Below are 23,527 nucleotides of genomic sequence, written 5' to 3' on the forward strand. Positions count from 1 at the left end.
ACGTGTATTTAGCGCACTACACACTGCACAACGCACCGGGAGAAGAGCATGCATGTTCCGAGGGGAGATCTGCACTGTGGTTATCATTTTCAGTACACGGGCTCCTTGCACTAAGTATTGTTACTGTACGCTAGACTTTATGGGTGAGAACGAAATTAGTGTGCAAATGAATGATAACTTTACCAAGTCTCCTTCAGCAGCCACGAGTAGTTTGTGCTCTAAATGAGTAATTGCAAGCTGAAAGCTGACGTCATCTGAGAGTCACCTGACCATACACCCTTGTCTAAATACCTTCGTAGTCAATCCTACCAGGCTTTAAGAAAAGACATATTGTTATTTCTACGTATTTTCAAGAGACTCTTATCCAAATAAAAAATTTTGACAGGAGTAATGGAGGTGAAATAGGACAAAGAAATACATTGAGTTTTTGCCCAAAAGCAACATGAAAAATAAACAACAAACTGAGCACACAGGAACATGGGCACCTTTGGGAAAGAACATGACTATACTATAAACTGAGTAATTTGGACTTTAATGGAACTCATTATTTTAAATAAGCACAGTAAAAATATAAGACTTCACACTAAATTAAAAACAGAGGAGCTAATTCTCCCTTGATACCATAAAAATAATTAGGCATGAAAAGGAGGGAAACAGTGATGTTTAATAAAACTACATTGATATGAGTTTAGCCACTGGAAATCATTACTGGGTTAATAACGCTTATTTGAGGATATAAATACAAGTCTCAATCTGCCACAACACTGATCACAAGTCTTAGAAGGAACTCCTATCTTTTATAAGGTTAATATCAATAAGACAAAATACATTTTGAAGATTAATTTTTCCATGTTCAGTAAGCTTAAAAACAGAAGTGCCATGACTATTCCTTAAAATATCTCCTCCCAAATTTTAGCCAAACCTAATTTCCCAAATATGTTAAGACTAAATCAATTTTAAATTAAAAAAAAATCAAAGAATGGAAAGCTCTGGAAATTGAGGGAGGCCCCAAGAGCAGCTGTGTGAATACTAAAGGAAGTGTGGAGCAATTTATTTCAACAACTCAAAAGAAAGGATTTTTGCTGAATCTGAGAAGGCCACCCATAATAAAATATAGAGGGACAGAATTGCAGGGCATTGCTTGTCATTTTAAGGCACAGTCTATTCTACCCCCAAATAAGTTCAAGGTCACAGTGATGATACATATTCAGTTTTGGTCTGTTTTATCTTGGGCACGTTGCTACATTTACAGTTAGTCCTAAGTTTAAGAAACCACAACATCACTTCAAAATGATATACATCAGTTCCTATTTTTAAAAAATACAAGTATATAACTATAACACAACTCCCTAATTTATAAGACAATACAAATGAAGATTTCTCTCCAACCCCACATCAGGGAGGGGGAGGGTATTTGCACAAGTACCCTGACAAACACCTATTTTTTCATGCACAGAATCTGCTTATGCTAAGGACAAGCATCTCCTACTTAGGCTAAGGCCATTACACACATAGGACAAATTCCTTCCAGAGGACACAGCATCCAGAAGCCAGCTCTCATACACCACCTATCTACTAATGTAGCACAGTCTTCAACAGTTAACTGTTACTGGATTAAGACCAAATATTTCAATATCTGGCTTTCTACTCTCCTTCACTTGCGAGGCTAACTTACGAAAGTGTACCAACATTACTGTGCTGGGCACAGCAGCAGTTAAAAACAATAAGAAAAATTAAAACAAAACACCGAGATTTCCATGTAGGAAAGATTTCCTTTCCTACAAGAAAGGACTAGAGTTCATGCAAATCTACAATGGCTTCTGGGCCTATTATATTTCTGGTTTTGTCTGATGCTGTAGTATGCTAGTGTGTTTCATTAACAACTGTATTTCATAGTATTTGGTACAAAATGTACAGGTTAAGAGGTTTACCTCATTGTACTATGTTAGGTTCTAGCAAATAAACCCTTGGGACTAAACAAACATACAAAAAACAAAAGGAACCCCACAGGGCAAGCTTTCAGGTATATAAATGAGACACCTATACCAAAAATGGACTGTATAGAGCAATTCTATTTTTTGCATCACAAAATAAGCCAGATTATTTCAATAAGCTTCTGAAAGGTTGCTACTGAGTAAATTAATGTTTTACCCAGCAATGTCAGGAAACCAGACAGAATAGAACACAGTATTTTGAAGCTTCGAACATTTTCAAAGAAAAATAAAATATGGAATATGTTTTCACAATATACACATTTATTGTAAGTCTAGATGAAAAATACTGAAAAGATTACTTTTGTTTTAACCCCAATATACTAAGAAAAGCTCCTTGGCACAAATATCCAGAGGTATTTTACAGTTTCATTTAGCTTTGGTGGCAAAGTATGTTTTCCTACCCATGCGAATACTTAGTTTCTAATGAAGATTATACTAAAAAGGATTCAAATGTATCTTTATTCTCCCAAAAAAGGGGATGTAAAAAGTTCAATATGAAACAGAACAGATGCACATGAGATACAAAATACACTGGTTGCTAGGCTCTGGAGTAGTTAGTGCTACCCAGGGTCTATAAACTTTTGTTTTAGTAACATCACTCCTTACAAATACTAAAAGTCAAAAGAGCATTTGAAATAACATATGAACTTTACAAAATGGCTCCCTGTAGGTTTCCTAGACTAAGATTAGAATTCAGATACACAAACTTTACACTAACTAATCTAACAGCAACAGATATAGTTTCTCACTGATGTTTAAACTGACAATGTACATAATGGTTATAGGCTGATTCTGACTCAAGACACCAATTTTATACAAAGTCATCAGAAATTAACTGGTTTCTTAGTATTTCAGATGGTTTTTGGCAGCATAACATGCTGACAAAACTCTTAAAGAAAACTGTTCTTGATTTGTAATTATCACTCAAAGAGAGTTTAATCAAGCTGTAGCTTGGACATTGCCAGCTCCGACCACCCAGATGCACTGTTACAGTTACAGTATTAACAGAGTAACAGCATGCCCATTCTCACCATTTCCAAATTTCATTCTGTTCTCAAAATGAAGTTACTACCATGTAAAATTCTGTTTTTATTTATTCACAATAGGTTTTAAAAATGAAGAAGTTTGTGTGTTTATAGTACATCTTTGAACTGCTGATCTGACTCCCGTTTCTCATAATCCTATGGAAAGTTGGGAACATGAGGTCCCCTAGGGTTTTCTTATTTCTTTATTCATGTTGAAAAAGAAGATAATCACAGAATTATAAATGTTTCTTGTTCAAAAAGACTGCAATAAAATTCCGGCTCTCAATCTTACAGTTAGTAGAGTGAGTCCTAGGTTTACTTCCTCTGGTATGGAAGCTTTCCTGGCAGGAACTAATATTGCAAACACAGAAACTTCTATTACTTCCTTTATTCCTGCAAGTGTCATACTCCCCAAATGGGTTGTGTGTGACCTTCAATAAACTTCACAATGTCTCTTGTTTCCTATGATATACAAATTCACAAATTGTGCACACAGATTAAAAAAAAAAAAATCAACAAAACCCTAGCTGTCCAAAATTTCAATATACTTTTGGATTTTTCCTAAATGATTTTTTAAAAAACTATTTCCTAAATGTTCAAATGCAACATTCTGTGATTTTGCATCTAACCAAACAAACAAACAAACAAACAAAAAAAAAACAAAGCAAAACAGCAAAACATTAACTCAGACTGATGTCTGAAGAGAGACATACAGGCCACCTGATTTACTCCATGATTCTGGAACCAAGAGCCCTAGTTTACCTCGTGGTATTTGTGAGCCCCCACCTCTTAAATATGTTTTGTGTTTTCATGTGTGTACATGTCTGTGTATACACCCTTATGTGTGGGTACACATGCAAGTGAAGAGAGAGGTCAATGCTGGAAATCTTCCTCATTTAATCTCCACCTTAGTTTTTGAGACAAGGTCTTTCACTGAACCTAAAGCTTGCCAATTTGGCTAGGCTGGCTGGCCAGCAGGCCCCCCAAATCTACCTGGTTCCATCACTCAGATCTGGGATTACAGGCACACACTGTTCAGCCAGTTTCTTGTGTGGATTCTGGGAATCTGTACTTGGGTCCTGGTGTTTGCATAGCAGACACTTTACCATCTGATCCTGCCGCTTTCAAGAACTACCGAGTTCTACTTCCCTTCATTTCACTTCTTCATTTTCTGTGAGAGGTATTAAAAAGGTGCATGCTGTACATAGTGCTGTAAGTGAAAAGTCTAAAGAGTAAAAAATAAAATAAAAGAGTATAGGGATTTAATAAATAAGACAAATGTTTGTGAGCATTGTGAAAATGTGTCATGTCAACATGTATGACAATGTAATAAAATAGCAAATATTCAGCAGGCCTACCTCCTGGTGTTATTTCTTTTTCTTCACTATATAATTATAGGTACTATTATAGTTCATTCAATAAAAGGTATGCCTTTGCTGGGTGGTGGTAGTACACTCCTTTAATCCCAGGCAGAGGATAGCCTGGTCTAAAGAGCTAGTTCTAGGACTGCCAAGGCTACCAAGGAAGCCTTGTCTCAAACAAACAAACAAACAAACAAAAATCTGCAAAAAGGTATCCCTTTACAGATAGCTGAAATTACATAACTAAAGTATAAAAAATAAAAAGAAGTAAAAAAATCACTACATGATTTATATTAGGCAGCCTTGAAAATCAGTATAAATGGTTTCTTTAGAACCACAGTTTTAAAAGTTTTCATTATAGTGGTAACCAATTAAAGAGGAGAATGTCTTTAATTTTGGCATGAACTTAACCCCCACAAGCTGTGTATAACTCAATGGTAGAAAACATAATTAGTAAACACAGGCTCTGGATTCAATCCCTGGGGTGCTCATGTATATACACACACAACTGCGGTAGACATTTCTATCAAATCACTGGGTCCAGGAGCTGGAGGGATGGCTCAGTCAAGAGCACTGCTGCTCTGGAGGATTTGAGTTTGGTTCCTGACATCCATGTCCAGCAACACACAACCACCTCTGAATCCAGCTCCAGGGGACCCACTGCCCTCTACTGGCCACAATGAGCACCTGTACACATACGTGTACACACAGACACAACACACACACACACGCACACACGAATCTTTAAAAAATTATCATGTCTAAATTACAATAGAAATAATTCTATGAGGATGTTTCAGAAATACCTAGCACTCAATGTTCTTAATTGTCTAATGTATACCCAATCTATTTACTGGGAATAATTTATTTGTTTAATAAGCACAACATTTACTCAAAAACTCAATTTCTTAAAAGTAGAACTCAATATTTGATGTATTAATCTCTAACTTAACTGCCAATTTGAGTAAAACTGCTAATAGGACTATGACAACAATATGCATGACAGATAAAAGCACATGATGTTGAGATGAAGGAATTCCCTTTTCTTAAGGGATAACAATTTTCAAGATCAGAAAGTCTACCTAGCTACTTGGGTTGAAACACTCGATAAAGATTCTGTCAAAGAATATCCACTGTGTGTTTATGTGTGAGTGTGTATTTGTGAGTATGAGTGGCAAATGGCCAAACACCCAGACCACTAAGATTTGAAATATTCTGGTGACATAAGACTTTATGGCTCTGGAATAGGTGCTTACAGACAAAAAACATTTCAGTAGGAATGTGTGCTTTAATAACATGTAAACTACTCATGAGGAAGACATCAAACTTGATACCTCTTCCTCATGAGTAGTACTGACTAAGCAGGGTGACTTTAGCTCTCATAAATAACCATGGTTATAAAAGGTCTAACTTCAAATGTTTGTAAAGTTCTTTGTAGATATATATTCAAATTGAAAAAGTATTCAGTTACCATTAAGTTGAGATACATCTTCAGTATCACTAACAGAATGAAAGATGTCATGTGTATAAAGGCTGTGCATGCCTGGCAAAATTTAAGCAGATACGTTCCATTTAGTTATATGGGAAAATAGTCTAATGAACTCACTCTCAGATACTGAACAAACACTATGGTGTAGTTTACTCCATTCGACAGAATTCCAAAACAAGAGAGTAAAATGTCCGCCATGTCTAACAGCTTTCCTTTAAAAAGTCTTAGTAAGTGAAAATATGAATACCTAAGAAGCACGCTGCCAGTCAAGACAGCAATGGAATCATACAAACTAACTAGTCTCTGGTTAGGAACATGACCCTTTGACTGATGTTCAAACAGGGAAGATCCAAGGAAGAACTCCCAGGGGGAGTGAAGTGAGTTTTTAAAGAGTGAAGTGGGTGAAGCCCTCGGGTTGGCAGTAGTAGCTGAGAAGCTGGGTACCAGGTGCAACAGCAGAGAGAATGAAGCTGATTCCCTATGTACCATTCCTGGCACTAATAAGTACACAGGTTCACAAGTGCAACTGTGTGTTCACGGACAGGTAAGGACTTCACTGAAAAGGCATTGGGCATTTACAGAACATACACCTAGGTGAAGGGCTCCATGAACCAGGTTTTTCTCAGCCTGGGTTTATTCTAACTGAAGGCAACGAGCAACTAGATTCTTCAAGCTCTTAGCCTTTTTGTTTTTCTGTAGCTAAGAGTGAACTAGAATTGGAAATTAAATCATAGGTTGCCCTTACTGGCCAAACAGTAGTCCTAAAGAGTGAACCCTGCCAATCAAGATTCCACTGTTAACTGGGCGATGGGGTCCACTGTCTACTCAGGCAGTGCTCACACTCTGAGTGCCAATGAGGTAATGATTGCCTACTGCTCCTCTCTGAGTAGCATAGTTTGGTACATCAAGTACAATACTGTACTTGTGTTGACATCCTTTCTTCCCAGTAGACAAAAATGATGTAAACCCAGAGTTGTTTCAACCTCTGGAATTCAGTTATTTTAATAATCTATCATCACCAGAGGCTCTTTTGGCAACCATGGGAGCACTGATTTAATCAGATGCAGAGATTGACTGTGCCGATGCAGTAGCCACAGGAACAGCCTATAGATAACAGATCTCTTGGTAGATTCTTTTGTGCTCTGGATAGTCACCAAGAATGCACAGTAAGATTCATATTTGAAGGCTCAAGAAAATGTCATTGTTTTAAAGTCTGAATTGCAGTAGTTAACACAAAGTATCCCTTCAATTTGAGGCTCTTTTTCATAGACGTAAGAAGGCAGATCAAACTTGGTTCACCATGGCTGCCAAAAACTAACCACAGAATTCTTCGTGACTTTTGACAACCTTTTAGGACTTAATTCTGAATATGTAAATTATAGCAAATATGAAACCCAGCTTTGCAAGAAAGTCTGATGATGAAAGCAGTGAGGTCTCATGTGACATTACAGATACCACTGCATCAACCGAGTCTGCAGCAGAGTCCTGGCAGGGCTGACGGAGCAGGTCGGTATGTACAGGAGTCCCCTTCACTAATTACTCAGGTATGACGAGTACACAGATGCTACATCACAAAATGAAACCATGCTTCAACTACTTTCCTCAAGCATTACAAAACTAATTTCCTATTTCCAACACTGTAAAAATAGACTTGTCTTCTCCGAAGGACCTCACTGTTCCGGTTGGTGGAGCTGTGTTCACTGTGTCAATGGTCCTAAAGGCATAAATCGTTTCTATCGTTCTTTAAGTCCAGTCTTACATAAAGTTGCATAATGCATGGAATAAAAGAGGAATGATGACAAAACATGGAACCCTGTATAAGTGGGAGGAGCCAAAAGCAATCACACCAACAGCCAGAGGAAGTGGAAACTGTGAGGCAGTCTTCAGCAATTTACTGTGAAGAGAGAGAAATATGCATTATTTGGACAACATACATTGTGAGCCAAAAGGAAATACGTTAATCTTTTATATAGCTTTGGAAACTTAACGTTGGGATTTTTGCTTGTATTTATTTAAATTTTGTTTATTTTTGGTTTTCTGATTATCTTCTTTATTTCTTGGTGTTTTGTTTTGTTTCAGACAGGATCTCACTACATAGACTTAGCTGGCCTGGAACTTGCTATAAAGACCAGGCTGGCCTCAGACTCACAGAGATCTGCCTGTCCCCGCCTCCCGAGTGCCACTGTGCCATCTTAGTTTTGGTTTTCTGAGCTAAGGTTCTGTGATATATGATATAACCCAGGCTGGCTTTGAACTTGGATCCACCTTATCTTCTGAATGCTGGCATGGCAGGAGTATGCCAAACTATCTGGCTTTTAAGTGATTTTAAATGATGTGAGTTTTTTTCTAAATAAACAAACAAACAAACAAACAAACAAAAAAACCCTGTCCATAATTTTATAAAGGTCAATAAAATTCATATTTAAACAGAGAAAGGAAACATGTTTCTATTCAGAGAATAGCTAGATTCTTACTCTTTCCTGCATAACAGGAAATACCAGTTGGTACCTCATTCCACAATTCTACCTCTAAAAACATATCCTAACAAAATAATGTTCTTGAAGACATAGCTACAAAAGTACCTAATCTAATCCTACTTACAATATCAAAATTAAGTAAAAACAAAAAAGAAAGAAAACAAAACAAACAGCACAATAGACAAAGCATCTTTGTCCCAAGAAAGGAAACATATTAAACAAAACATTAAATATTAAAAAACAACAACAAAAAACTAGTTCCAGGGGGAACCTTTGGATTGTACACTGAAAATGGAGAAACTGAGGCTAAGAGGGGTAAGTCTATAGACACAGCCATTAAACAGCCAAAACAACATTTGCTCTTCCATAGTCATACAATTTATTTGAGATATGGGCCAATGTAGCCCAGGCTAGCCACAAACTCTACACAGCTGAGGACAGCCTTGGCTGCAGGTTCTCCTGCTTTTCCTCCCATTCTCAGACCCCAGGCATGCAGCAACATTCCTGCCCCCATAATAAGATTTAACTCCTCAGTGGGCCCAATCCCAGAACAGCCGCAGGTGCCTCCCAGAGCAAATGCTCCCAAAAGACCAAGTTTTGTTATGAGTACATCAAACACATACACGAAAAAGGTCAAATGAACACTAAACCCTCACACCTATTATTACGCAGATGATTCAATGGTCATTATTTTAGTCACAGGTCTGTCTATGTATATTGCTTCTATACTTTTGGGAAGTTTAGATATAGCATTTAAGAGTTAAGTTTGAAAAGAAAGTAACTCACTTCCTAACAAAACTCCTGCGATTAAGAAAACAAGCACAATATATATGCATATAAACCACAATCACCTATGGCTTTACTTTTAGAAACAATCAAGTTAAACAAAAAGAGGGTGCTTCTAAAAATAAAACAATAAAGGCCAGTAACAGATGAAGAAATAAGTTAAACCACTGTACCTTGACTTTACTGAAACTGTATGAGTATTTCCAAGAATCGTTATAGCTGGAATAAGGAGAAATGCCAGGGGTTTACATGGGTCAGGATTAAGTCTGAAATAATACCTAGAATAAAAAGAAAACATTTATCAACAAAGCAAAAACTCATGGTTATAAATGATCAGAATCAAATTAATTAATTTCCAAAAAGTTCCAACAACAATATAGTCACAAGCACTCTAGATGGCTCATGAAGCCTCTAGTAGCAATTCCCACTCTACAGTGCCCCCCCTCTCTCTCACGCGCACACACACACACACATACACACACAAACACACACACACACACACACACACACACACACACACACACACACACACACACAGGATCTGACAATGGGCATTACACTCAGAAGCCACTGAGGACAGAGACATACCCAGTGTGGAAAGGCTCTTCAAAACCAACTACTTACAATACAGTAGGATGGTCCTATAACAAAACAGGTAAGATGAAGGCTAAAGTAACCTCTCATTAGCTCTTAAAATCCATAATTTCATCCCTTGCAGTTACTAACAGTAATAATTCCATAGCCTTTGAGAATCAGACTGTTTCTCAATTCTGACTACATTTGAACGAAATTCTGGGTTTTGACTAAGTCAAACACAAATGAGAGAAGGATATCAACATCTGACAACCCTTGATTTTCTCTCCTGAACTGTTTTTGATTCTGCCAATTTGTAACCTGGTGTGAGAGGGACCAGGCAGGTGAGCCACAGGTGAGCCAGGCAGCCTAGGGCAATAGAAGGGCAATCCCAACCACAGGAGAAAGTCGGCCTTGCAAGCTGTGGCTAGTGTGGGACATTCATTATGACAGTGGCTCCTAGAGAAAGCCATGATACTACACAAGGACATGGCTTTGCTGCCTGTATCGCAGAGGGCTAAAGCCAGAGACTTTCTATGATAGTTCAAGATTAAGATGCTCTGAAGACCTGAAAACAAGGGTCAGTTCCAAGTCAGGAAGTGTGGGACACATGCCACAGGTTTGGGATCATCACAAGGGGTAGCCATAGGAAGAGTAGGAAGGGTTCAGTAAAATAACCAGCAGTGAGGCCAGGCTGTGACAGTCGAAGGAATGAGTGTGCCCACCAGCTCCTCTGTGGATCAACCCTGTGTATTTCTGTATTCTGAATTCTGAGCCTGTTGGACCTCTGAGCTGCCTCTCTGCAACCTGTGGTTTGCCGTGGGCAAGTCTGACAGCTCTGGGATCAGGCCCAGTGAATTCTGATTTCCCCAGTTTCTTTATGGCTGAATAATACTCCACTGTGTGTGTATACATGCTGCATTTTCTTTATTCATTCATGTTAATTAGCATCTAAGCTCATTTATAACTTAGCAACTGCTGATCCTGCTGTACTGATCATCTGCGTACATAGTACTCCCTCTGCTCAGGCTTATTTTGGCTAGTTGGAATCCATTGTACTTCCAAATAAGTTTTACCACTGCTTCATTCGGGCTCCTTAGTTAGGTTTATTCCTTGGTATTTTATTGAAGTTTTTAAAGGCTATTCGGACATGGTTTTGTTGGGAAGAGGTGAGGACCAATGGAAGAGATAAGTAGCGATAAGAGCAGGTGACCTTAATGTAGTAAAAGGCATGTATGAGAACGCCACAATGAAACTCATTATTGTGTATATCACACATGATAAAAAATAGTTTATAAATTACTTTTTTTGTAAAAAATATAAATCACTTCCTTTGGCTGATTTTTAGAGAACATTACAATCTTAAAACTTCTATCATCATGGCTAATGAGGGAAAGGAAATGTACTGAAAGCTAATTCCAGGCAATATATAATTTCCTATTCTCAAGCAATTTTCATGGACCATCAGGAATTCAGCCAGGCTCTATCAAGAGAGATTTACTGTCTGAACCACACAGGCAATAATTAAATAAATAAGTGCACCTAAGGTTCTTTAGCCAATAGATAAGAGACGGCATGCTGAGCAGTACCACCCACGTCAGCAAGTTAATCACAGTGGCATGCATGCGCAGACTGTCCTCAGCATCACTAGCAGACAGGCGAAGACTTTGTACTGAAGAGTCTTTATGGTGGTTGGACTTTTTTTCACTTCTTCGAGAGTGTTTGGGATTCTAGAAAGCAATAAAAGAAGAATGCCAAGATAGGAATAAACAATAAGTTCAAGATATTACTTAGAGTCAATTATACTCAACTACTTAACTAAATCATCTTCTATTATCAAATATAAAATACTGAAGTTACTTTGCTAAAACTACTTTAAAACTGTTATCATCACAAGAGTTTTACTCTTTTTTTGTTTTGCTTTGTTTTATTTAAGATGGGATCTTGCTAAGTTACCCTGGCTGATATCAAACTCTTAGGTTCAAGCCACCCCTCTGCTTCATCCTCCTGGGTGCTTGAAATATCAGCATGTGTGACCATGTCTGGCTACATTTTTTGAGTTATTGTTAGTAATAACTGAAAATAAAAATTTTAACAACAAAGTGATAAAGGTAACCTACGAGCAAGTTAACCAGAACAATTCAAGTCTACTTTAATATTCCTTAACTTTAAAGTTACTTCAATTCACAAATCTTTAAAAAAAAACACATGTATTTTCTCATGTACTTTCGCATCAGTATATAGATAGCATTTAGAAAACAAAACTTACCACTGGCTGGTTGTTTCTAAAAGTCATTAGGCTGACTTGCAGATGAACCACCTTAGGAAGAGAATACAGTGTTAACTTTACTTATATTTGGAACAAAAACAATAGATTTAAAAACAAAACCTTAAAACTGAGAAGCATTATATAACCTGAAATCTAAAAATATAAACATGTAGCTGGAGAGATAGCTCAGTGATTAAGAGCATTAACTGCTCTTACATAGGACCTGGGTTTAGTTCTAACACCCGGCTACCCTCACTCTACTTCCAGAGGTTTTGACACCCTCTTCTGGACTCAATGGGTAGTACACACACAATGGGTAGTATTCAGACAAAATACTCATATACATAAAATAAAAAATAGCTAGTATTGAAAACATTAAAAAAAATAAGCAACCAGGCTTAATTAAACATTTGGAATCAGTAGTCTACGAAAGATCAATCATAAAGAATACTAATGCTTATAGATTAAAAAAAATACTCAAAATGGAAACTATACAGACTTCCAAAGTATGCACAGAACTTTTAATCCTGTGACTAATATTTGAATAATGCCTTGCTACAGCAATCCTACATGTGTCACAGGTCAAAAGTTTGCTCATTTTTAACATTATATAAAAATGTTCAATTATATGTGGTGGCAAAATACCTACAAGACTTTGAGAAAAAATTGTAAATTTATCGTTTCCCCTAAATTAAAATTCTGAGGGAGTGTTGCTTATTCAGTCAGCTTTTCAAAAGTATCTAACTGAGTGGGAGTCAAGAAGAAGCTTAGAAGCAGTAGCAGAGAGAGGCCAGCTTCAGGTCTGGAGCAGCCTCAGAAGGAGGCCAGAGTCTCAGCCCCAGGAGTGAGGAGCAACCTCCAGATGAAACAACAGCAACAGTTTTCAGCAGTAGCTTCCAGAAACTATCATCAGCCCCACCTATACCTAGAGGAGCAAGCACCAGGAGCTGTGGCCCTTCCTCCAATGGGAGGAGCATGCACCTGAGCTGTAGCCCCACCTGCACCTCAAAGAGCAACCACCTGAGCTTGGGCTCACTTCCATCAGGAAGAGCGTTCACCAGAAGCTCTGCTCTCGTTGCCCCTGAAGGAGGCATGAATGGAGACACAGCCCCAAATATACCAATTGGAGAAAGAGAGAACCCCCTGAAGCACAAGCTCCACCTATACCAATTAAAGGAAGAGATGTGTAGACAACAAGGTAAGAACACACTCAACAATATAAAGAGCAATATGACACCACTAGAAACTAGTGGTGCTATAACAGCAAGGCCTGAACATCCCAACACAGATGAAGTAGAAGAAAACGACCTAAAAAATAGCTTTATGAGGATGATTGAGGCCCTTAAAGAGGAAATGAAATATTCCCTTAAAGACATGGAGAAAAAGACAAACAAAAAATTGGAAGATATCGACAAATTCCTTAAAGAAAACCAGTAAAAAAGAAATCAAACAAATGAAGGAAACGGTTCAAGACTTTAAATCTGACATAGAAGTAATAAAGAAAACACAAACCAAGGGAATTCTAGAAATGGAAAATCTGAGTAACCACAAATGCAAGCATAAAGAACAGAATACAAGAGATGGAAGAGAGGATTTCAGGTGTTGAAGATACGATAGAGGAAACAGAGTCATCGGTCAAAGAAAAATTTAAATCCAACAAATCCTTAACACAAAACATACAGGAAATCTGGGACACCATGAAAAGGGCAAAGCTAAAAATAATAGGGATAGAAGGAGAAGAATACCAGCTCAAAAGTACAGAGAATGTAGTCAACAAAATCATAAAAGAAAACTTTTCCAACCTAAAGAAGGACATGAGTATGAAAATACAAGAGGCTTACAGAACACCAAATAGACTGAACAAAAACAAAAACAACAAAAAAGTCCCCTTGTAACATAATAATTGAAACAATAAGCTTAAAGAATAAAAAGAAAGAAAGAGCTGCAAAGGAGAAAGGACAGATAACATATAAAGGCAGACCTACCATAATTACACCTGACTTCACAATAGAAACAATGAAAGCCAGACGGTCCTGGTCAGACATTATGAAGACACTAAAGGACCATGGATGCCAACCCAGACTTCTTTACCTAGCAAAGCTTTCAGTAACCAAAGATGGAGATATTCCATGATAAAACCAAATTAAACAATACCCATGCACAAAGCCAGCCCTACAAAAAGTATTAGAAGGAAAATGTCAACCCAAGGATGTCATCTACATCCACAAGAACATAGGCAATAGATGAGCTTACAACAGCAAATCCCAAAGAAGGGAATTGAACACACAATGTCATCACCCACAACAAAAACAAAAATAACAGAAACTAGCAATCACTGGTTATCAATATTTATTAATATAAATGGTCTCAATTCACCTATAAAAAGAAACAGGCTAATAGATTGGATAAGAAAACAGAATCCATCCATCCTGCTGCATACAAGAAACCTCAACCTCACAGACAGATATTACCTCAGAGTAAAAGTTTGGGAAAAAATTTTCCATCAAATGAACCTAAGAAACAAGCTGGTGTAGCTATCCTAATATCTAACAATACAGACTTCAAACTAAAATCAATTTTAAAAAAAGATAAAGAAGGGCATTTCATATTCTGGTCTACAAATGGGGAACCTGCATAAGAATGAAGTACACTCCCTTAATATAGGTGACAATGGGATGACTGGGACAATATATGAGGCCACTGGCAGTGGGCCCAAGATCTAACGCTGTTGAGCAAACTGACTTAGTGGAGCCCATTCTATATGGAGAGATACCTTGCTCAGCCTAGATACTGAGGTGTGTGGAGGGGAGGCAGTGCCATGGCCCTGCCTCAATGAGATGATGGAACAGACTTAGTAGACTTCCTAGGGAAGGATTTACTCTCTCCAAGGAGCAGACGGGAGGTGGGGGAGAGGGCAGCGGGGGGAGAGGAGGGAGGGGAAACTGGGACTGGAATGTAAACTAAATAAAAATATGAAAAAATTCAGCAAGAATATAAAAAAAGTAACTAGAAAAACAGAACCTAACCTATCATTAAACTGAAGAAGCTCTAGACAGATTTTCAGATTTACAAAAGTTTCCTTTTAGAAAACTTGAAAATAATCTACAGTGTACATGTCTTATTTAAGAGGCAGATAGTCTTGACAAAAAGTACAAACAATACCCAGTGTGGTGAAGACCGTCCACCCACATGATCAATGCACCACATTTGTTGCCTCCTGGATCCCCTTTGAGGCTGCTGGCTTATGCAGCATTTTCTGCTTCAGGAAAATCATTGCTTAACTGTTATCATTGCCTTTGATTCCTCTGCACGTATGTCAGCATTCATTGACAGGACTGACAACTTGACCAAGACTAACAACTTTTTCTTTCCCGCTCATAGTCTTAAAGTATAATAAAATGTATAAAAAGATAATGATCAAACAAAAAGTGACCTAAAGCAGATTATGTCTTCTCATTTTGTTTTAACCAGCATGCCAACTCAGACCAATAATGTTAATTCTTAACTAAATGTAAGTTACACTTAAACAAATATAAGTTAAATAAACAAGATTGGAAAAAAAAAAAAACCAACCCTTTATTTATATCAACTTTCTGACATAATAGAGGTTGCACTCAGGAGTAATCACAACCTTTTGTTAATAATACCTATGGGGCATTCTACAGGTGCCTAACACATAGTGCAGGCCTTCTGGATTTACTGATCTAACATACCTTAAACACATAGTATACATAAGACAGAAGTATGGCAAGCGCTCCACAAGTTGTCCAACTCACTATGAGAAAAACAACTGTCAAAACAGGCAAGTCTGGTGACATCACCTTGATGTCTTTAGGAAGTTCAGCTGGTCTAGAATAAAAGGAAAAAAGTTTAAAAAAAAAAATACAGTGGTGTATATTTACACAAAATAGGAAAACAATGTATGGGCTGAGGACCCCTCATGTCACAAGAACAACGTTCCAATCCATGATCTTGTGTTAGGCCATAGCTAAAGCACAGAAGCATTAAGGAAAATAAGCTCCAGGGTATGGAAATTAAGTAATAGAAAACAGCTGCATTTTGTAGTTGGAGCTTGGTCCCATCCTCTAGATTCTTCATAATGAATATGCAAATATTTCAAAATCTTCGAAAGTCTGCAGCTGGAAACGCCTACGCCTGAGCATCCCAGATGGAAAGTACTGAAGCTCAAGTGCACTACCAGCCCCTCAGCTGGTTATTAATATGTAAGGAACACAGAGTAAACTATAAACACAAGTACACTGTAAAAAGTAAATGCAAAGTAAACCATAAGGGGTTTCTCAACGAAAGTAAGAGGAGACATGTAGTTCTATAACACACCGTGGTGATAATTTTCATCCATCGTACTATAACTTGTACTAAGGAAGAAACAGGACAATTGTTTACAGATCCTGGGTCATGCATGCCCAGTCCAGACAGAAGAACAGGGTTCCATCTGTGAGCCTGAGGTGTCAGTGACAGAAACCTGAGAACCACCTGCGAACAGTGGAGGAAGCAGCAGCATCTGTCACCTCCTGTGTGACAGGAAACCATATCACAGTCACCCAGCATGGAGGAGTCAAGAGAAAACTACACTGGGGGATATTATCAGAAAAGTCACTAGAAGCTTTAATTCAAACCGCCTTTGGGCCTGTAATACAGCTCCAGACTGTTTTCAGGGCCTTTATCCATTCATCCACCCAGTCAGATGGTAAAATCTACAAAATAAGTGATGACTAAAGCTTTTAGGATTTCCTATTGGAACACTGTGTACATACATATGATTTTATACTTTCCTCTCTTCTCCCTGCCTCTTTTTGCAGTGCCCAAGCTCAGGTCCTAGCAAATACTAGGCACAGACTCTTCCTCCAGAGTATACCCCATCCTAATATTTTCTTCATTAAGAGTAGCAAGAAAGCTTTCAGCATAACCTTACCGTTTCAGAGCTAGCCACAGTGAAGAAAAAAGCTGCACACACGTAGAAGACAGTAGACCACTCCAGTATGCAGTACATGTTCCAAACAGAAAGAGAATCAAGGATACAAGAGGGAAGCACATACTCTGACTAGTTAGAACGATGGCATCTAATTCAGGTAATAATACTGCATCCCATAACTCCTTAAACCATTTATACCTGAAAAATGGACAAATAAAACCATACAATAGAAGCAAAACAACCCAAAATTTCAACAACTAATGTTTAACTGTTTGTTTAGTTAGGCCATCTATTAGAAACCTTAAATGGCTAAGATACGTTTGTAAAATATACTGAAAACAAATCATAATTCCTTTTGGTTTGTTTTCTAGGTAAGTGCTATGTAGCTTAGACTGGCTTTGAAGTACAGATCTTCCTGCCTCCACCTTCTAAGTGTTGGGACTACAAGTATGTGCAAGCATGTGTGGCCTTGCTTCATTCACGTGAGTGTGAGTGTGTGTGTGTATGAGTGTGAGTTTATGAGTATGTATGAGTGTATGTATGTTGTGAGTGTATGAGTGAGTATATGAATGACTGTGTTTGTGAGTATGTGAGTGTATGAGTATGAGTGAGTATATGAGTGTGAGTGTATGAGTGACAGTGTGTGTGTATGTGTGTGTGAGTGTATGAATGTGTGTGTGAGTGTGTGTGTATGAGTGTGAGTGTGTGTGTATTAGTATTTGTGTGTGGCAGAGGAGGATCCCGAGCACCTTCTTCTACAGATCTAGGCCTTATTCCCTTAGGATAGGGTCTGTCACTGAACTGGTGGTTTTACAACCTCTCAGGCTGTCCTTGCCCACTCAATGTTGGGGTTTTACAAGTAAATATAACCATAACTGCTTTTTATGTGGATGCTAGGAATTCAAACTTCACAGTAAGTACTTCTAGCCACCAAGTGAACTTCCCAGCCTCTGGCTCTTAATTCTTTTGAACAAGTCAATGAGTCTACTGATCATTAAGTAAGTATCCGAGTCCAGGGCCTCAGAGCTACGTTATTCCTTCAGTCACTGCATGAACTAATAAAGTCAACAGCTATTTGGAATGACAATAAAAAAAGTCTAGAAATAATTCTTAATAAACAATTATTGAATGTGAGTAAATAAGTAACAGATATTAATGTGGCTAAAGTTTAAGCTTTTAGATTTTTAGACACATGTAATATATTCTTATATATAGAGATAAATACTTTTGAAATGATCACATTACTGACAATAAATGTTCATAGACATATTGGGCCTTTTCCTAAAAGTTCCAGTTTAATAAAACATATCAGTTGCCAAATAAATATGAAAAGTCATACTACATTATGAAATCAAACATAATTACTTTACAAACAAAATTAAAACATTATCAGAGATAATAAAACTTACCCCAACAAAAACTTAATCATAATTACAAATGGGTCGACTTTGTATGGTTTGGCTTCTTTATCCAATATGACTGAATATTCTAAGCAATAGCCTGGTAATTGAAGAAAATCACTTGTGTGCAACAAAGAATTCACAGTAATTAAACAGATATACTTTATTTTTCAATGACAATGTAACATACAGCAAAAGAATAGCATTGCACACCAGAAACTGCAGGGTCATTCTCTCTACCACAAGGAGTACTCTTGGAAGGAGGACTGTTAACCACACCTTTAGTCACTCATCAAGCAAACAGAAGGAGTCAAGGCCAGAGCTTCACAACATGCATTTTTATAAACATCGACAAGGGACATAAAGAACAGCTTTACTGAGATATACTTTTTATGCCACCCAACCCATCCATCTAAAGTTCATAGATTCAATGGCTTTTTGTATATTTAGGTATACATCCACCAATAAAATCTGTCTCCGAAACTGTTTGCTTTGAAATTATCCACTGTTTGGTAGTTACTAATTTATCTTCTGTCATAGATAGTCTTATTCTGAAGACAAGCTATAAATGGAATCATATAATGCATGATCTTTTGTGACTAGCTTCTTTCATTCAATGGTTATCCACATTCAAGCATGTTTTAAGAAATACATGGAATATTTTTGAGGTGTTAGGGATCAAACCCAGTGAGGACCTCATGCATGCATGCCGACAAATGCCCTACCACTGAGTGATATCCTCAGTCCTTTGTGTCTTTTAATTGTTGAACACATCTTTTTAGCCACTGTGTTGCTAACTGTGCACATTTGTGTACATGTTTTTATGTGGATGACAGCTTTCAATTCTCTTTGGTGTGCTCCTGAGTTTAAAGGTGCTGGGTTCTATGGTAACTCTGTTCATCCATTTGAGGAGCTGTTAGATTGTTTTCCAGTTGAGTGTGAAGGTTACAGTTTCTCCTTTTCCTTATTAGCATATTATCATTCTACTATGCTCATTCTAGTGGGTACAATCTACAGGTGACTTATGATTTGCATACTTGGTACATGAAGAGGATCTGACACTCACACAGACATGCAGGCAAACACTAATTAAAAAGAAAAAAAGGCCGGTGCTGGGGCAGACCACACTTCTTTTCTCTCTGTTGAATACAGGTTAACACACTAAATATGAACAATAAATTCACAAGGGCTATTCAAGGATACTAAAGTTTTATGAAGGTCATTAAAGGAATTGAGTCATTAGAAAAAGGTTTGGCCCACAGAAATGGTGAGGAGGTGACAGGTGTTGTCCTGTATATATGTTTCTCTTATTGGTTGATGAATAAAACACTGTGGCCAATAGAGGCAGGGAAATAGGCGGGACTAGGAGAGGAGGAGAATTCTGGGAAATATAGGCAGACACAGTCACCATGTAAACCACAAAGGAGTAGCATGTCCAGACCCTTCTTTGGTAAGATAAGAACACATGGAAATATATAGATTTATAGGAATGGGTTAATAATTAACATAGAGCTAGCCAATAAGAAGCCCTAGTCATCGTCCAACAATTTTATAACTAATATAGCGTCAGTGTGTTTATTTGGTGCTGAGGCAGCTGTGGGACCAGGCAGATGGCAAAGAAAACTTGCAAACTTGCAACAAGGAGGTTTCCTAGCTTTCTACTGCTGGCCTCCCTTTTTTCTCCTTCTCCTTCCTGTTCTTACTTCCTCCCCCGTCTCCCCTCTTCCTACCTCACTTGCTTTCTTCGTGTTCTTATTTTTATGGGTCTTTTTTATGTATATGGGAGCTTTTGTTCCTTTTATAAGACAAAAGTAATGAAAAAAAAATGGAAAAGACACGAAGAAGACTGGTCACAAAATCACATGCTATCCTGGAGTTTCCAAGGACAGTGGTGGTGGCTGATTCTAAGAACTTTCTTATTATGCCTTCCAATTCAGCATAATCTGAATATATACGGCCATGGGAATAAAGCCCAGTGTTGGTTCTTAGAATATACAAGGCTCCATTTCTGATCTCCAGTACTGGAGAAGCATAATCAAAATCAACAGAGAAGATGACATGGAACCAACAGAGGTCTACTTTAACATTTAAAACAAAAATTAGCTTTTAAGATGCAAGCATCTTTACCTGTTGAGAAGAGTGAATATAACTGTCCTCCGTAAGCAAGAAGGATGCTAGATACAACGTAGGCAGGAAGAGCTCCACCATGAAATCTAACTACCTAGAAAATAGGCAAATCAAATGTCAATTATGGAATACCTGTGCAGGTGAAACGAGTGTACTTCCACACAAAATAAAAAGGTTATTCTTTACTTTTCCTGACATGGCCACACACTTATTTCTAGTTAAGAGCATTAAAACTTAAATAAATATTAATAATGTATAGGTATAGAAACAGCCAAGTTTCTCATCAGAGGCACAATTGAGTTCCCATGCTACAAGGTACTTTCAAAGCATCCTTACTGAGCACTGAGTGTTCAGTCAGGATACCAGCCATCTTATATGCATTATCTCGTGTCCTTTCTCATAAAGAACCCTATGAAGTAGTTTTCATCCCTATTTAAGGTGCAGGAAGAATTCGGGTATGATGGATCCATACCCTGCACTATTACAAATGTTTTAATGGTTAACTTACTTCATCTCTATGTGCTTGTTAATAAAATGGGGACACTACCAATGCTTATATGTGGTTATAAAGATGAAAAATAGTCACTGTTTAAAGCAGTTAGAATGCTGATTCTCACTAGATAAGCCATCAGAAACCCATAGCCGTAATTATTAACCTTCACTAAATTTGGAAACCCTGTGAAACCTGAACTTAAATCCAGCCTAAGATCATAGTCAATATGTTCCAGTGCTTCAAGATGACATATGCTGTATAAAGCAGACTGTATTAAAAACTGACGCTAAGTAAATTGTTCCACTGGCATATGGTAATTAAGCAAAACAATAGGCTCAATTGTGATACTTTTATATGTGCACATTAAGTACTTCTCTTAATGGTAAAATTAATTTACCTTCAAGCTATTCTCCATTCCATGGAGTCCTTTTAAAACATAAACTGTCTGGCAACCTGATACAGCCTATGGAAGTTGAAGCCTGACAAAAAACAGGGTGTAAAACTTCAAAAAGCTCAGCGTCTCCTAGTTTTTCCAGTATTCTTCAAAGCAAGCTTGCTGAGTGTTTAGTGCTTCAGGAACTTCACATGCGTCATCTTATGCCCCATCCCCTCAAGTTCTCTGAAGGAGTCTCACTTAGCAGACAAAAAAGGTTTATGTTCAGAGTCCACTAGCCTTCTGCAGTTAGAAATGTTGATAGGGAAATGACTTCCGACTCAAAAGAGATTAGAAAAAAAATTTAAATGTATAGCTCATGCTCAATTTATAGCTTCAGTGGAAGGAGGAGAAAAAGTGGATAAAAATGGAAAAGGCCATTATCAAACAATAATCACTGCTTACTAATGTCATTAAAGGAAAACGTATAAAGAACCCCTCAGCTATACAGGGCAGAAAGAATGCTTGTATGTGGCTACACAGGAGGTTGAAACAGGAGGATCACTTGAACTTGACAGTACAGAATATGGCAATGAAATTCAGCAGCCTAGTGGGCTCACAGCTATGCCCAGCTCCCACTGAACTATATGTCTTTGTACAAGGCATTCTGGCCTTTATACACTGGCAGCAGCACTAGATGAACAGCATCTACCTCAGGGGGTGAGAGGCTCCCTTAATGCATCTACATCATGCTACTACTTGTCATGGTAACTGACACAGGCAAGTGATTGAAAATAGTAGGAGTTATCCATCATGAACATCTGTAACTGTCTCTAGAATCTGGGATAAAGTCCTATAGTGTGTTCTGAACACAAGATTTATTTTAATGACAAAGGGCCATTGTTAGAAGCATGTTATACTAGGCTTGAATACAGCTGGTCCATAAGGAACTACATCAGCAGTCAGAAATTGGTCTTCAGAGTTAAACTGTTGAAATGCTACATTTGGATTAGCACTTGGCACAGTGTTTCCTTAAAATCTGAAGTATTTGTGAACAGAGAAAAATTGAAAGCCTTAAGACCTAGATTTTAGTTACCCTTAAAATGTAAAGATCAGGCAACACTGGATTTCCTTTCTGCAGTGACTACAGCTTATGGAATTCTCTGAGGAAAGTAATTTGTATATTACTGTTTGTCCTCTTTCAGATGAATATTCTAAAGATGTAATCTTTTCTTTTCCAGCAAAAAAGTTTATGAAAAAAAAATCATCTATTCCAAGGCTGAAAATTATCAAAGTGGTTACTCTTAAATAATTGTCTCCATTTCTTCTTCTTCTCCTTCTTCTTCCTCCTCCTCCCACCCTCCTCTCCTCTCTGTCTCTCTGTCTCTCTGTATCTCTCTGTCTCTCTCTCTCTCTCTCTCGTGTGTGTGTGTGTGTGTGTGTGTGTGTGTGTGTGTGTGTGTACACAGAACTAGGAAGGGGACATTGGTAGGCATGATGCCATAAAGGGAGAGGGCCAGCAAAACAAAGGTAAAGAGGAATGTAGAGAGTTCCAGGGCGGGAAGGGATAAGTAAAGAATGGGGCGGGGGGTTCTGATGGAAGAGGGGGAGAGAACTAACCAAATGAAGGAAACACACCTGAAACAACCATATAGAAACTTACTATCTTATCAACCCAATTCACACACACACACACACACACACACACACACACACACACACACACACACAGAGCCCATCGAAAGGAGACACACTGCATGGTAGACAATGCTGCTCCTAGAATCAATATGTCATTAACCAAATGTCTGGTGCTGGGTGTGGGGTATCTCCAGAGGAGCTGTTTCAGGAAGGTCTCAGAGGCCCCACAAATAAAAGGCTCTTATCAGTTCTCTTAGTTATCCACCGGAACTAGAGAAGAAACCCTATGCTGAAGATACCACACATCTTGTTTGCAGGCTGTAACAGTAGAAACTTGCCTCTGCTGGTTGACTTTCCAGTACCAGAAGATGTGAAACCAGCACCCAGCAAAGAAAAAGCACCAGTGGTCTCTTCTAGCTGTAAATCAGTATTTTGTGTGCATACTAAGGTAACTTAAATTTTCTCATCACTACTCTGAAATATGGGTCACGAGGATATGGATAAGAGCCAATGTCTATATTCTTTCTAAGCTATTTAAGTGGAAAGTCTTTGCATACTTTGAAAATGTAAGAGCAAGAATTATTTTGTA

The 23,527-nt window shown here is 37.9% G+C and overlaps 1 protein-coding gene across 1 annotated transcript in view; it reads right to left on the reverse strand.

The window, feature by feature from the left end:
• Positions 1-7,358: 7,358 nt before the first annotated feature.
• Pgap1 (post-GPI attachment to proteins inositol deacylase 1) overlaps positions 7,359-23,527 on the reverse strand; it is a 62,766-nt gene continuing 46,597 nt past the window's right edge. Inside the window, exons 20-27 of the mRNA XM_051190207.1 lie at positions 20,435-20,528; positions 18,317-18,407; positions 16,908-17,105; positions 15,688-15,823; positions 11,975-12,025; positions 11,248-11,435; positions 9,306-9,410; positions 7,359-7,763 (exon numbers count right to left, since the gene is read on the reverse strand). Of these exons, the coding sequence (XP_051046164.1) occupies positions 7,625-7,763; positions 9,306-9,410; positions 11,248-11,435; positions 11,975-12,025; positions 15,688-15,823; positions 16,908-17,105; positions 18,317-18,407; positions 20,435-20,528 (1,002 nt within the window). The 3' untranslated portion in view covers positions 7,359-7,624. The remainder of the gene's footprint in view (positions 7,764-9,305; positions 9,411-11,247; positions 11,436-11,974; positions 12,026-15,687; positions 15,824-16,907; positions 17,106-18,316; positions 18,408-20,434; positions 20,529-23,527) is intronic.

This window comes from Phodopus roborovskii, unplaced genomic scaffold (genome assembly GCF_943737965.1).
Source record: "Phodopus roborovskii unplaced genomic scaffold, PHOROB, whole genome shotgun sequence".
Taxonomy (NCBI): Eukaryota; Metazoa; Chordata; class Mammalia; order Rodentia; family Cricetidae; genus Phodopus; species Phodopus roborovskii.